The 16237-nt window shown below is 37.2% G+C and overlaps 1 protein-coding gene across 2 annotated transcripts in view; it reads left to right on the top strand.

Annotated features, from left to right (window-relative positions):
- The window catches only part of LOC110103388, a 23823-nt gene extending 19843 nt beyond the window's left edge, over window positions 1–3980 (top strand). Inside the window, exon 3 of one of the 2 annotated variants that reach the window (XM_028698155.1) lies at window positions 3838–3980. In XM_028698155.1, coding sequence (XP_028553988.1) covers window positions 3838–3914 — 77 coding nt within the window. In that variant the 3' untranslated portion in view covers window positions 3915–3980. Of the gene's footprint in view, window positions 1–1767; window positions 1909–3837 lie in introns of those variants that run through there. The other variant, XM_028698154.1, reaches the window with a different exon arrangement.
- The last annotated feature ends 12257 nt before the right edge of the window (window positions 3981–16237 follow it).

Below are 16237 nucleotides of genomic sequence, written 5' to 3'. Positions count from 1 at the left end.
GGTGGATGTACGGGATTTGGCCGGAGGAGTGCGTGAAGGGTAGAAAGTTACGCTCACGCAGCAAGCTCTCCTTCTTGCTTCCGATCAAACAAGAAGGGAGGGAGGAGGTCGGAATGGAGTCGACCAACGACGGAGGAACCGGAGTCGGGCGGCGTGCACGGCAGAGAGGAGTTCGGTCGGTCCTCTGGACGGGATCGGACGGGGCAGTGGCAAGAAGAGCTCGGTTTGCTGGAGTCGGCTACAAGTATGTGTATCGATCTCTCTCTCTCTCTCTCGGCCAGAGGAGGCCAGATTGGCGTCGGGTCTGGAGATCGAAGAGGGTTCGGAAGATGGGGGGCTACGACGTCGGCTTGAGGTCGGATGAGGCAGAGATCGGGAGTAGCGATCGTGTGAGCAGCGACGGGAGAGAGGTATCGGAGCTCTGCGATCGTGTGGGAGGAACCAGTGGAAGAGGGGAGCTCGGCTTCTATTTAACGACGCCTGTGGTCGTTCGATCGAGGCAACGTCGCAGGAAATCTGGGAAGAGACGCGAGTCCAATGGCTCCAGTAGGATTTCGGGCAGGATTTCGGGGATTTGGACGGCTTCTCGACGGATACGAGGATTCCAACCGGGATTTCAGTAGAAATTCTGGATCCAAAGGTCAAGGTATGATTTCATTTTTGTTTTCTTTTGGGTATTGTACAGAGGTCAACAGGAATGATCTGAATGTCACGTAAGAAAAGATAACAATGACTAATTGTTTCCTTTTGATCTCTCCATTTACTGTGCCTCTAACTTGTCTTCTTCCTTTGAACAGTTCTGTCATTTTGTTACATAATTCAGAAGTTGTAGCAGGGAATGTATATGACCCATGTCTCTTTTTTATTTTTTATTTCATGTCTTGTGTTTCTGATGTTGCTCAAGTCGGCAGATTCATGAGATAGATTGTTAATATATTTATATATATATATATATATATATATATATATATATCTGAAAGTTACGAGTCCAATGGTTATGGTAGATTGACATTCTAATGGGCATACTCATAGGAATAATATTATTGAGAAGCTTCATAGCTTATATTTGGAGTCGCCAAAAATGACTATGTTGTCTTGCCAGTTTTATAAAGAAGTATATTTCTTCAAGAGAAGTCATTTGTTATAAATGCCTCACAAAGGTGAGTTGTAAGGAGATCACAAACACTCCATGTAATTCAGAAGTTCTTGAATGAACTGCACTATAATGGGGTAGGAGAGGGTTCTATTTAATAATGTCCAAATGTTCATGCGATGGAGGAGCAGGTTAATTGAAATGGCCTATTTGCCATCAAAGGCGGTGGTGGTTCCATGGCCTCATTGATCCCTTGTCTTGCTTGTGTTGCAAAATCACAGATGTAGAAGAAAGGCTTGTCAAATTGGTTGTTTGATCTGGGCCAGTTCTAACAATTCAAAGCCTTTCTATGATGGGACTTGGACATTTTTGGTATTTGGTGGGGGAAAAACAGGCCTTTTGACTATGTTTTTTTTGTCATTAGAAACTTATTTGATCTCCAAATTAATTATATAAAAAATTTAAGCACTGCTGTTGCATTGTTCAGCATTGTTCAGCAGCCTCAAGGTTCATATTTACTTCCATGAATTATTTTTTTGGTTTAAGATTCTACTCCTTAATTTTGTTGCTGGCCTTTTTGAGTAATGGTTTTTTTTCTCAAAGTTATATATAGGCTTCGTGTAAGGTTGTAACAATTATGTTTGTTTGAAGATTGCTTTGGTGAATTTTTGCAGGACAATAATGAGAATACCACTCTACCTCCTTGGATGGTCATTTTGGCATCCAGGAAGTAGCCCACAATTGACCATTTCAGATAACACACCTGGTTGGTGAAATTAATCCTATGTTGCGCTCTTCTTGGTTAAATTAATCCTGCCTGTACTCTATTTCTTCATTGTTGTTCTCATTTCATTTTTCTGCTTTCTCTAGCTTGTTGAATTGCTTTATTTTTTGAATGATATTGCATTTGTGGGTTTCAAATTGAATGGTTGAAGTGGAGGAATGCATCGGATTTGTTGTGTGATAGAAAAGTCCCCTCAAACTTAAGGAATAATTCTATAAGATGGTGGTGAGACCGGCAAAGCTTTATGGTGTCGAATGTTGGCTATTAAAAGAGAAGCAGAATACTAAGTTAAGTGTTGCAAAGATGAGGATGTACGAAATGAGCTTAATATGTGAAAAGGTTGGAGTAGCTCCAATGGAAGATAATATTAGATAGAGTCGTCTTATATGGTTTGGTCACATAAAACGGAGGCCTTTCGATGACTCGGTTAGAAAATTAGAGGTATTAGATTTGACTTATGTTAAGAAAGGTAGAGGTAGCCCTAAAAATATTTGGTTAGAAAATATTATAATAAATGATATTTATTTATTAGATTTAAACGAGGATTTGACTTTTAAAAAGACAATAAAGAAAAAGGATTCATGTAGCCCCCCCCACGTAGTGGGACGAAGGTTTGATGATATTATTGTTGTTGTTGCTGCCAGTTGATATCTGTTGGAGATGCAGTGGCTATTATTTTGATCTATTGGCATTCTTATTCTCAATCTTTCAAATGATGAGGCGTGAAGAATGGCAGATAAATTATGCAGTTATTGTCTTATTTAGCTGTTGTAACTAAGAGTATGGGAAATTATAGTTTTTTTTTTTTGAGAAATTTACATACATATTACTTTATACCATTCTATTTACATATCTAACATCCAAATCCAAAATTTTAATATTAAATACATATCATCCTATATTATTTTAATATCAAATAGGTCACTTATATTTCCTTGCTTTTACTCATATATTTTATTTCTACCATTCATATTTGATATGAAAATGAACTATAAGTGGTGTATATTTAATATTAAAGTTTTAGGTGTTAATATGTAAATAGAATAATATAAGATGATATTTATATAATTTTTTTTGCCATGGCCGAGTTTTCCGGCTCCTCAGTTTGGTGAACTTTAATTTAGTCCAGTCACCTGATGTAGCTCTACGTTCGGATGCCAGTAAAATAGTGCCACGTGTTCTCACTATTTACCGCGCGACCCGACAACCCTGACCCGGAACGGAGACAGGATTGCTATGTTCGCGTGTTGCTAGGTATTGCTTGGTATTTATTCGAGCTCGGCAATAACGAGAATACCATTATGTGAAGACAAATACCGAGCAATACCGAGCAATACAGAGTTTTTCTTGGTATTGCTCGATATTGGTCTTCACAGAGTGATATTTTTCATTATTGTGAAGCAATACCGTGTAATACCTATCAATACCGAGCAATACGCGAACATAGAATCCCAGGTCAAGTCGTTGGGTCGCGCGGTATTAAGTAAGACCACGTGGCGACATGTTATTGGCGTCCAAACGTAGAGCTATGTCAGGTCACCTGACTTAATAATTGTTCCAGTTTGGCTGCCTGTCTTTTCATTCAGTGCATTTGATAATTTAAAAAAGCTTAAAATATTACTTAAATATTAGCAGTTAAATGTTATTCATAGTCAAATTTTATAATTAATGAATAAATTAATTGCTTATTATTGTAAACATTAATTGCTTAATTAATTAGGTTATATTTTAATAACTATTAAGTTACGAATTATAATATTATATGGACAATTGGCTAATTAAATATTTTATTATTATTTACCCTATTAAAAATTTTATTAAATGTTATAATATTATTTCATTAATTTTTTATTAATAACTACATTATTATCTATATAGCAGTAATTACTAATAACTTAATTATTGAATTATTTTTTTACTGCTAATGTCTCATTAATTATTTATTGTTTTATTTATAACCGGCCTGTGAAGAGTTTTGCATTTCCTGCTCCATTTCTTCTACGACGATCCGGTTCGGCTGCTTCGTACAAGGAATAGGGTTTTTGACAGTTGCTGATACTCCTTCGACGGCGTTCCTGCCTTCAAATCGGAAGTCATGACAGTTCGAGTTATTTCTTGGTAACCATCTTTCTCCCTTAAATCAGCCGAGCTACGCAAGATTTACGGCATAAAAGCAATTTTATGATAAATCCTACTCAAATCTATAACAGCTTCTAAAGTTCGAAACCCTAGTTTAGGACAAAGAATCGCCGGCGGTTCAAACCGGTTTTGACCGGTTCGTTGTCAGCCCGGTTCTTAGGGAAGACCGAACCGGCCGTAAGTCCGGTTCACGGTTGAACCGGCCGGTCCGGTCCGGTTTTCAAAACCATGGTTTTATCTGGCAACTTGGACTTAATTTATATTTGTCCCTTCGGAGACGTGGAGTTGATTTTCTCCCTTGCCTTCTCTCTCTCTATCTCTCGCTCTCTGCTATACTGAACTCAAATTATTTTGGTACTTACACGATGCAGTTTCATCCGGATGGTATCAAATCTGCTTAGTTTCTTATATGCTTGCATCTGCATGTCAGATGAAGTAGCATTTACTTCTTCATTCATACAAAGAATTCTTTATAAGGATCATTTGTTTTCTTGAATTTGGAAAATATGCTTCAACTGAAATAACACTGATGAAATTGCTTTAATTTAAAGCATAAAATAAGTGAAAATCATCTTCTTCATCATGATTTCTTTGATGCGGTGTGGTAAGCATTTCACATTATTATAGTGGTTGAAATTTGGTTAAACCCATGATACAGTTATTCATCATTCTCTACTCCAAGGATTTGTTATTATTATTTTTTTTTGGGTTTGTTGTTGCTTGAGGATGATGATGTTGATCGGGGAAGGTCTCATGCTAATGTCCAAAACGGAAGGGCTGCAAATTTTTAAGGTGCTTGTTGACAGCGATATGGCCGTGGTTTGCATGTATATAAAAAATTTCTCAATGCAGTAATCTTAAATAATTATTGTGGGCTTTTGTAAGAATTTTCTTTGCACTCTTCTCCTCGAGCTCATGATGACGACGGCTAAATGCTAATGATGAAGATGATGATCACTCAAAGAATCTTTTTGAGCTATTTTTTATAGAATTTCTCAAAGCTGTTCTGAGGGATATTAATGCACAATGTTATTTCAAAGAAGTTTTGTGCAAATTTGTGTTGTGTTGCTTCACAATATAATGGTGCTGTGTGTGGGAAGAATTTCTCTTTACCATAATAGTTGAACTTGGGTTTCTAAGAACATGATGAAGTGATCTTATATGGAATTTTCTTTATGATTTTGTCCATATGATAAAGTATTATTCTCTTTGAGTAGAGATGATGCTTGAAGAGGTGCAATGTTATAATGCATCATTATGAAAAGGGAAAAAAGATACTGCATTATAAGGAAAAATATTTTATTTACAGATGAAAATACTATTTCTCGCTTTATTTACACTATGAAATATAGTAAGGAGGGTATTATCTTATGACATTATCAAGGTTAATGCCATACAAATAACTTGCATAGTAATAATTTGTGAGGGTGAAGATGATGATGATTTGGAATTTGGCCATCGGTTGCATATGGTTTCTATGGTAATGATGTGGCATGTTTGGATGGTCTGAGGTTCTTAGGCAACCATTCCTATCACTACCATGGAGATTCATGTACAACCATTACTAGAAAGCTGCTACACTTGTCTGATTTCATGAATTTCACTATGTTGCCAACTAACTTATCATTGTAGTTTTGGAAGATCCTCAACATATGCAACATCAAACGCATCCCACTATGTGGGGTCGGCTCATGAATCCTTTATATCCATTGTGTCATGTTAAATTAAATAATGAAAGATCATTTCTAATATTTTATAACCAAGTCTATTTAGGTCCAACTCTTACATTTCTTAACATAGGCCAAATCTAATACATCTACTCTCCTTATTGGGTCATCGGAAGGCCGACGATTTATGTGACCAAATCATCTAAGATGATTCTCTAATCTTATATGCCACTATAGCTACTCCAGCTTTTTCACATTTATGCTTGTTTCTCATTCTGTCTCTAAGAGTGAAGCTACTCATCCACCCAAGCATCCTTATCTTTTATTTTTTTTGCATATAGGGTGAATCTTGCATTTTTTTTCTTATGATATTGATGATGATTGTCTAATTTTTTATAATGGTTAGCCATGACTTTATGAGTTTGAGGTTCTCTGATTTTATTCTAATTTTTATGTATGAAGGTGAAGCTTGCAACCTTTCTCTATGAAAAAGGGTAAAGTGAAATTGCATTAAGAGGCAAATTCTTTTGAGTGAACTAAATATGAAAATCATCACCTTTTTGGTGGCTTCTCTGGATTAATAAATAACTTTAAAAGGAATCACAAAAATTAGAGTAGGTTTCCTTGTTGGCGAACTTGTTTCTCTATTAAGCCACTAAGACAATCAGCTTTAAGCCCCTTTAGGCTTTCAGTTTTAGCTTTAGCCAAATCCTTTAGAGGAGATCTCTCATACTAAGTCCTTCTAGCAGTTCTGCGTCAAAATCTCTTTTTATCATTCTGTCCACAATGGAAAGTCATTCCTTCCTCTCTTTCAATATTTTACCCCATTAATCTTTCTCTCTCTACAGCTGAAGCATTGCATGGTCTGGGTAGAAGGTGGATTGAACACTTGAAATGGAAAAAGCTTGTAATAAATAAAATTAAAGCTGGCACATGGCTGGTGATGATGATGATGATAAAGTGGCTAGACATTGACAAGAATTTTTATGGTGATGTGGCATTTCAGGGTGGCCTGGAACTTTTTAGCATCCATTTCTGCGTTTTCACTGGGGGGAATTCAATTATAATGATGTAAAATGCTTCTTGACTTTTATTATTTTATTGATCTCATTTGTTATCTGGGCCAACAAAATCCTGGTCTCTTGGACTTTTTCTTCATCATCATCTTCATTTCTTTTTTTAATAGTCTTTTTGTGATTTGGAGACTTATGAACATTTACTTGTCTCACTCTCATGCGGATGATCACATATTTTCTGCCAAGGCAGCTTATATGCAGCCTATAATATTTTATTCTTCGTTATAACCCAATGCAATCATTGAGAGTAAGAAGCTGTAATATAGTTGTTCATTATACCTTTGAATTTGGAGATTGAATTTGTGTGAAAATGTTTATGGGTTGCAGATGGAAATTCTATCTGTAGGCTGACCTCTTTCATGAAATTGAGTTAGGACATGGGATGGCCTGATCATATGCCAGTTATCAAGGTTTTCACCATACACCCTATTCAGTAATGTGGTATTGTATCTTGTTTGAGTAAGAATTTGTGAGGTTAATGCTGATGATGATGTAGAATCTTGCCATCATCTACACTTCTGCTATGTAATATCTGTCGCTCGCCGACTACGGTCCCTCCGATCTCCATCACCCGGCGACTACGATCAAAACTGATCCTTGATGTAATCCAACTGAAATAGGAAAATACTTGGTCAAACCACATTGTGCTTGAACACAAGTAACAGCTCCTACATGCATGTTGTTAATGACTTGAGTTTAAGCATTATTATCAACTTTTTTTTTCTGGAACAATCTAGAGCACTTCTTTTGGAGCTTTATCGTATACTTTTTCTTAATCAATAAATATCATATTTAGGTCCTCATTCTCTCTATATTTCTCCATCAAAATCCTCAATGAATGTATAGGTTCCATTGTAGACGGACATGGTATGAATTCAAATTGATTTTGAGAAACATTAACATCCTGTTTTACCCTATGCTTAGTTACTCTCCCATAGTTTTAATGTATGGCACTTTAATTTAAATCCTCTATAATGCACACTCTTGTGCTTCACCTTTATTCTTAAAAATTGGAACAAACACACTCCTCTACTCATATTGCTCTATGGGTGCATGGGTCGGCTCCCTTGCAAAAGATGTCACGGTGGCATACCATTTCATTACTCCCAGGCATTGTAATGATTTATTATATTTAATTTTTAATTTTTATGATTATGATCTAAATATTATGCTGTGGGACATCAATATGTTTCTTACGCTAATGCCATGGCATCTCACAATGGCCCAGAGCTTTTTAGGACTGCTATCACCAGGAAGTTCAATGCATTGCAATCAGTGGAAACATTCTTCATTCATTTTGCGAATATTATGCTTTCTGGTTTTGGGCGTTACACAATGTTCAATATGGTAGGCATTACTTTCTTTGAAGTTCCAAAAACATTCCTTTCTAAGGATGTTGTAGATGTTTCTTTGAGCAAGTGTTGCTGTGGAACAAGTTTTTTGGGAAGTTGCACAAAGTTTTGATATTGTAGATTATCAAATATGAATTATCAATGATCCTTTTTTTGACATGGCGTGAAAATCTGACATTGATGATTCATCAAGGAGGGCTGGAAAATCTTCATCCAACTGGTGCTACCTTCTTTTTTTACTTAGGGCTTGACTTAAGAGTGTGGGAGAAAGTTTCGTTTCTTTCTCTATGATAAATTTCAAAAGTTTCTTTAGCCTGGATCGCTTCAAGTGTGCAAAAGACAGTGGAAATTTTTTGCTTATTTCTATTTTGAGACAATTTTGCTTTGGATATCCTCTCTCTCTCTCTCTCTCTCTGTGTATATATATATATGAGCAGGATTATACAAATCCGGATTTACTTCACTGAATTTGCTAGTAAAAAAAAGGTTGGTTAGATATGAATTGTAAGGCATTTTGGTGAAATTCAAGGGCCCATTTTCGTCCTTTTATATTTTGCTTGGAGAGGGATGTTTTAAATCTTTATCTTGGTGGCAAAAGTTTTTTAGAGTTATAGATAGAAATCCGGGCATTTGCTTCAACTTTACAGTCAAAATCAATTAGGTCCTAATTGTATGCTTATATAAGATTAATGATGTACACAACATGAAGAGCAGGGTTGATGGTGGATGTTAACCATCACCATGCATGGGTGCCTTGAACTTTGTTTCTTATGGGGATGGCATGACAACTTAGAGATGACCTAGAGCTTCCAAACAACTGCAGTTACTTCTAATTTAAGTATTTTAGGATAATAATTTGTAGAACCAAAGTTTATCTGTTACTCCTGAGTATTCAACCTCCCAACAGATTTTTTTTAAATGATATTGTGTTTCTGTAAGTGGAAGGTTTTCCTCTCAAGTTCCATGGATATTTTGTTAGGATATGATTAATGATATAATATTGTTGAATGCATTGCAATCATGCCTCATCTCCACCTTACGATAAGAGTTAGGACTTAGGAGGTCCCATTTTTGAAAATTTGTGCCGTTAAGTACATTCCATAGCGTGATATTGTATCTTCTGAGTAAGAATTTGTGGGGACAATGATGATGATGATTAAGAATTTAGCTATCAATTGCACAAGGTTGCTATCGAATATCTCTATATTTTCTATTGTAATGATATGCTGTGTTTGGATGGTCTGGAGCTTCTCTGACAACCGCACAGTTTCAATTACCAAGGGGCTAGCTATTAGCAGAATGCTTCTGCACTTGTCTTATTTTGTAACTTCCACAATCACCTGAACCCTCTTGGTATACGTGTATTTGTCCCTAATTCTTCTTTCCTTTTTGAAATGTAGTTCTTTTGGGTTATGGTTGCTACAGAGTGTACCATATAATATTCAAGGCTTCTCCGCTTTTCTTATTTCATGGATTCCACAATCATATGCTCCTCCTTATTCTTGTTTTGTTTTTCCTTTTCTCATTTTGGGAATGCCTCTCTTTTGGCTATGTTTTGGTCATTTTCCTAATAGTTGCATCTTGACTGTTTGGTTTAGGTGTTGTTGTTAAGGAATTGGTTTGACCAAGTAAATTGGAACGTGTGTATTTCCCTTTATGATTTTCTACTTAAAATTTAAGTGTGTACGATGTTAAATTTGGTAATTCTTCAAAATTTCCTCAATCAAAAAAATGGCCAAGCCTATTTTCGTTTTAATTTTGTTAATATTTTAATTTCCAATTCTCTGTCATTATTCCTGCACAATGTGTAATGCAATACACTTCACTTTCTTTAAATTTCCATTTATATTCCTTATTAGGCTGAATGTAATAACTTTCAACAAAAATCTCTAATCTAACAATTAAATTAGAAACAAATGAAATACACTCAATTCCTTATGTTTACTAAGCTTGGCAGAATTAAGCAAATATGATCTTCATGACTAAAATCAAATCACAAGGAAGGGGTTATACGTTAAGAAATATAATAAGAGGGAGGTTAGAAAACCTTTGTCAATGATCGGTTGTAATCTTCCACTCGATGGTTCCAAGTTGCTCCTCCTCAATAGCCTCGACCAAGGTATCCAAGAAGCGCTCTACGTACTCTTCTACGGTGTGGTTGATCACAAGTTGATGTTGAAGAAGGTCGAGTGTAAGATGTAAACAAACCCTTGCTCGTCGTAGGAGAGGCCGTAGTCGAGATCTGGATTGGCCATTCATGAATGCTAGACAACAGTCGCTTTCGGAGATTACTAGTAACCTTGAACTTCGTTAAAGAAAAAGAAGTTTCTTTTTAACTTGAAGTGGGAGTGATGAGGTGTGGCCACCCAAGGGATGAGGGTTGGGAGAGGAGAAATAGGTTAAGAAGGGAAGAGCAAGTTAAAAATCTGAAATAAAATTCAGTCAGATTTCTAATTGGGAGATTAAGTTTGAATTTAATTCCAACAGGGGAAGGTGTGTTAATGTGGAGAGAGGAGATTGGAGAGAGAGGGGTGGATGAAGGAATTATTTCCAAATCTTATTTTTAGGATTTGGAAAGTAAATAGAAGAAGGGATTTTTGAAAATTTCGGCCAAGTGGAGTTGAGGGTTTTGAAAATAGGGATTTGGAATTAAGAAAGAACTCCAATCCCAATCTCAAAGGGGGCGATGACATTGATGGCCATGAGAGCAATTAATGGGAGGTATTAAGGACTTCTTAAATTGTGTTTAGGAAATAGGAAATTTTTTAATTAAATTCAATTCAAATTTGAAATTCAAATAGATTTAATTTAGGAACTTTCTTAAAATAGATTTAGTGATTTATGAAATATTTTAAATTTCAAATTGAATAAATTTGAATTCAAAATATGTCCCAAATTATTTCAATAAAAATTAGGCAATGGAAATCAAGGGGAAAGGGGATCTAGGGCTGGTGGCTAGGTGGGGTGTATGTGGAGCTCGGTCGAGTAAGGGTAAAGAGCTTGGGATGGAGAAGGTCTAGGGTGTGAGGATGGCCGAAGGTGGTGGTGGGAAGGGAAAAAAAGAGAGATGAGATAAAACCATGAACCCAACTTGTTTAGGTTGGTGGGTGATTCGCAATCTTCCCTCTCCTATAGATCTCACTCTGATCTCTCAAGCTCTTATAAGAACTCATGCAAAGAGAAGAATTATTTTAATTAATCATTCATTCATTAATCTCAAAAGAAGAATACTAGGGCTATAAATAGTCTCGTACAAAGACTCACAAAAATAAAAGGACGATAATGCCCTTAGGACTTACATATGACCTCCCTTAATAAAAGGGTACAATGGGAAACTAATAAAGCAAATACAATATGACATTATACATAAAACAATTCAGAAATACAATGACTCTCCACGATTTGATGTCCCCATCATAATTAGTTAGTCGATAGATTTTTTTCTCCATGAACAATTTTATTCTTCTATGACCAATATTAATAGCTATTTGTCAAATTTTGTTTGCCAATCATGCTGCGAGCTTTTTGTTTAGGAGATATTTTATGTCCACTTGATGTATTGATGTTGTGGATTCCAAAAATTTCCGCGGATCTCTTCTAAGAGAGTTGGAAGATAGATTGGATTGTCTATAAGATATTGTGGAATGGTTATGCCTTCATTTTGCAAGGATTTTATGAGTAAGTTTTATGTTGCTCATATAATTATTCATCCCAATTATGAGAAATTTTGATTAAGGCTAGTTGATTAGAAACAAAGTTGAAACATATTTTTTTGGAGGCGGCATCTCCATAATCGCCTTGATCTTGTTGCGGTTGATTTTGATTCCTCGATGGCAAACAATATATCCCAAAAACTTTCCTGAAGAAACTTTTAAAGCGCACTTAAGCGGATTCATTTTGAGATTAAATTTTTAGTTCTTACAAACACAATTCTCAAATCATGCATTTGTCATCTGTATCTACAATAATTTCCATTCTTCATCCTAAAAAATAAAGCATGTTGAGGCAGACCATTCTTCAAGATAAAAAAAAGAGGCATTATGGAGATTTTTGGTCATTTGGATATAGATTATATGATATTTTTTGTAAACTTTACTGTTGCTTTGCAAACTTTGTTATGATATTCGAACATGGTGAACTTTGATAAGAATTTGCTATGTGATATTTAAGTGGATGCATGATGATATTTTGGTCTATAGTTGATACGTCATGCAAAAATTATCTTGATCGGGCACGAATCTTGAGGCAAAAATCAAGTTGGAAACTTCAAAAATCAATTTTGGGAGCACCCGAACTCCGATTTCAGCGAGCTTACAGTCAAACTGAGCGTCTCGAAAATACGAACCCAACGACACTAATATCAACCCAATCTGAGCCCAAATGAGTCCGAATCAATGGCTCAAAGCGCTGTTGGAAGGTTCAAACCACAATTTGAGTTACCAAACGGTCTTCGATTTTGACGAGCTTATACTCGAATCGAACGGCTCGACGAGACGAATCCAACGAGCCCAAGATCGCCAGATTCCGACATCAATAAGGTCTTCAAATGTCCAACGAACGGTGCACGATCGTTGGATTCAATATCGGCCGTCCATTTGACCACTCCCTATTTGCCCCTGATCTCACGCCTATTTACAGGCCATGCCACTCCATAAAATCTATTAATAGAGCCCTAATTTCTCATAAGAGGAGGCCGGAGCAAGAGAGAGAAGAAGAGAAGAGAAGGAAGAAGCTCCTCCTCGACGGCTGCCGGACCACCGCCAGACCATCGCAGAAGTCCCGCCGGACCACCGTAGGAACCTCGCCGGACCACCGCAGGAACCTCGCCGGACCACCACCAAAGCCTCGCCGGATCACCGCCGGAGCCTCGCCGGACCACCGTCGGAGTTTCGCCGCACCACCATCTCAAGGCCCGACGTTCAGGCCCAACGTGCTACTAAAGGCCTGGCATTCAGGTCCAACGTTCTGCTCAAGGCCCGACTTTCAGGCCTGACGTCTTCATCTGAGGCCTTCACCTTCACCTGAGGCCCTCACCTTCGTTAGAGGCCCTCATCTTCGCCAAAGGCTCTCTCCTCCGTTAGACTATCACCTTACGCCGTTGCTTTGTCGGAACACCACCTGAGGCCTAGACTTTTGCTGGGCCACTACCTGACGTCCAGAGTTCTACCAAAGTACCGCCCTACTACAACGGTCTTTCAGACCCCAGTCTCCTACCGACTACGGTCCTTCAGGCCTTCGTCGCCTACTATGGTCCTTCCGACCTCCATCAACAGACAACGGTCTTTCTGACCCCGGTTTCCTGCCGACTACGGTCTCCTGCCCACTACGGTTCTTCAGGCCAAACAAATATGTATATGTAACTCCTACCATGTAATGCAATTTATATGATGTACATTTGCTACATCAATCCAAGGCCTTCTCCCAAGGAAGGGCCTCATTTGTAATCGACTGCAAATACTAGTGGAGCCATTCAAACTGGGCCAGGCCCCGTGGTTTTTCCCCCTTTTTAGGGGTTTTCCACGTAAAAACTTTGGTGTCTCTTATGAATGCTACATCCTCTCACTTATCTGTTTGTGTGCTGGATCTTCGTACAATGCTAAGACATTAAACTAAATATTTCTCTACCGTCGCGAATACTCAAGGACGCAACAATAGTATTAATGCAATAGAGAGATATATTAGTGTTAATTGTTTACAAAACCAATTGTTGGTTATGTTAATTTTTCATTTCCAGAAATTTCAGTAGTGCGAAACATGCGAAGTTTTTATTAATTTATTCTGTTGATTGTCAAAATTAGCACCATTATCAGCTGTCTCAAGTTCGTTGAAGAATTAAAAAAAAAACACTCAATATCAAGCTAACGAGCTTGCTAACAACCGTGTTCGAGCATCATATTCGAGGTCAAGCCAACGAGCTGAGGTTGAGCTGAAAAAAAAATATCGAGTCAAGCTCGAATTTGATGCAGGCAAACTAGAAAGAAAAGTCAAGAAGGAGAATACTAGGACAAGTTTAAACCAAAATCCATTCAAACTAGTTTGCAAACATTCCCAAACAAACTCCAAAGCAAATGAAAAGTTGAAAGAAACGAAACAAAATTACAATATAAAAATACTATCCTCAGAACAACCGGCAAGTGGTTCCTCGCATGCAACGAGTAGGAAAATATATGATATAGTGCTTAGGCTTGCAAACCAAGGGTCCACCACAGTGAAAGGGTTTAACGTCCTACCAAACGCCTCTGACAAATGTCTCCCAAAATCAGCCAACAAACAAATTCCAAATGCTCAAGAAAAATGATACAAGTGGAGTGGAACTTGCGTAGAGAAGAATAGATTAGAAGCCAAGACGAAATAGAGAGGAGATAGAGGTGGAACAAGCTCTCAAGCTTTTCCAAGAGAAGAAACTCTCAGGTTTTTAGCAACTTATCTCAAGATAATCAACAACCTCTCCATGACAAAAACTTTTCATGTATTTAGGCAAAAAGGGGAACCAAACAGCTAACTTCTACCTCCAGCCAAATCAATCAGGTAAGTGGAAGAAGAAGGGCAATAAACACCACAAAATAACTCCCAAAAATCAGCACAGGTAACGGGTAAGAGAAGCCACGGGAACACAGCTAGGGAGGGACCCGAAGAGCCAACACATAAAAAGAGGAGAAACCACGGGAAAACAGCCAGGGAGGGACTCGAAGAGGCAGCCAGTAGGTTTCACGGGAACAACACAAAGAAGGAATCAAAGAGACACAAGAGGGGGAAGAAACAACAAGTAGCCCAAAGGACAAAAGGACCAAAATGCTAACAAACCCAAGCCTTGTCATACCCAAGCACATCCTACCATGATCATTAGATGTTCTTCATCATTTGATAGCACAAAAAACATAAAAACACAACTAATAATGTTCAAATTACATCAAAATAAAATAAACCAAAATATAAATGCATAAGAATTCGAACCCCTTGGTCTGTTGGTTGGGAGCTTAGACTACAAACTAAGAGGTCTTTGGTTCGGGTCTTGTGTATGCAATGTGTGTATGAGTCTGCCTTAATTGGCCTAAATATCCAAAAAAAAAAAAAAAAACATTAAGCAAGCCGAGCTCGACTCGACTCGTTCACTCTCCTAATTTAACCTAACATTTTCATGCCGTTTGTTTGATATTGTTGTAACTGATAAAAAATTAGTCTCACTGAATAATTAGAACATGTGCATATTTCTCTTTATCATATCTACTTAAAATTGAAGTGTGCATATATTAGGTTGTGTTCATTATCCAATTTCTAGGTTATTCCTTCAAGCCAAGCGAAAATGAAAACTTACATTTCCACTCAGTGTCTCCTCAACCAAACACTTAGGCAAAGGTTATTCTCAATTCAGTTTCTTAAGTACTTCCAGTTCTCTCTTTTTCAATTTCTTCAAAACATTTTTTCATTAGGCAGTTGCATATATAACATTGAAAATGATTATTACAAGTGCGAGGATTTTTTTATATGCAACATAGCTTTTTGAATATTGCATGAAGTTCTTTCGCTGTACAGTTTGTTTGGTACAGTTTTTCTACTACTTTGTTTTTCATATAACAATTATAATTTTATTTGGTTTACGACTGCTTTGCAAGCAAGGTATATTTCATCCATTTCCATTGGCTGCACAAGGCTGCTATGGGACTTCTCTAAGGCTTCGTTTGGTGCTGCTTTTTTGCTGTTTCTTAAAGTAATTTTTTAGTACAAAAATTAAAATTATTCTTTCCTGTTTGCAATGTAGTCCTTTTGAGGTTAGGGAACTGCATAAAATGTGAAATGTAATTGGCAAAGATTCTCTGCTTGTCTTATTTCATGGATGCCACCCACATATGAATCCTCTTATTCTGTCTTCCTCTTCCGTTTATTCTCATCTCCTTTTATAGGAATGCCATCTTTTTTGGCTTTCTTGGTTGGAGGAATTAAGCAAAAAAAGAAATATTATTTACCTAATAATTACAACTTGTGAAAATAGTATTCAACTTAGAGCATAGAGAGATTTGAAGTTCAATAATTTTACTAGGCTTGAATAGGGGTGTCAATTTCGGGTCACGGGTCGGGTTCGGGTCGAACCCGGAACTGACTCGGGTTCAAACGGGTCGACCCTAACC

This window comes from Dendrobium catenatum, unplaced genomic scaffold (genome assembly GCF_001605985.2).
Source record: "Dendrobium catenatum unplaced genomic scaffold, ASM160598v2 fragScaff_scaffold_1056, whole genome shotgun sequence".
NCBI classification, from domain to species: Eukaryota; Viridiplantae; Streptophyta; class Magnoliopsida; order Asparagales; family Orchidaceae; genus Dendrobium; species Dendrobium catenatum.
This window is presented reverse-complemented; position numbering and strand designations above follow the sequence as displayed.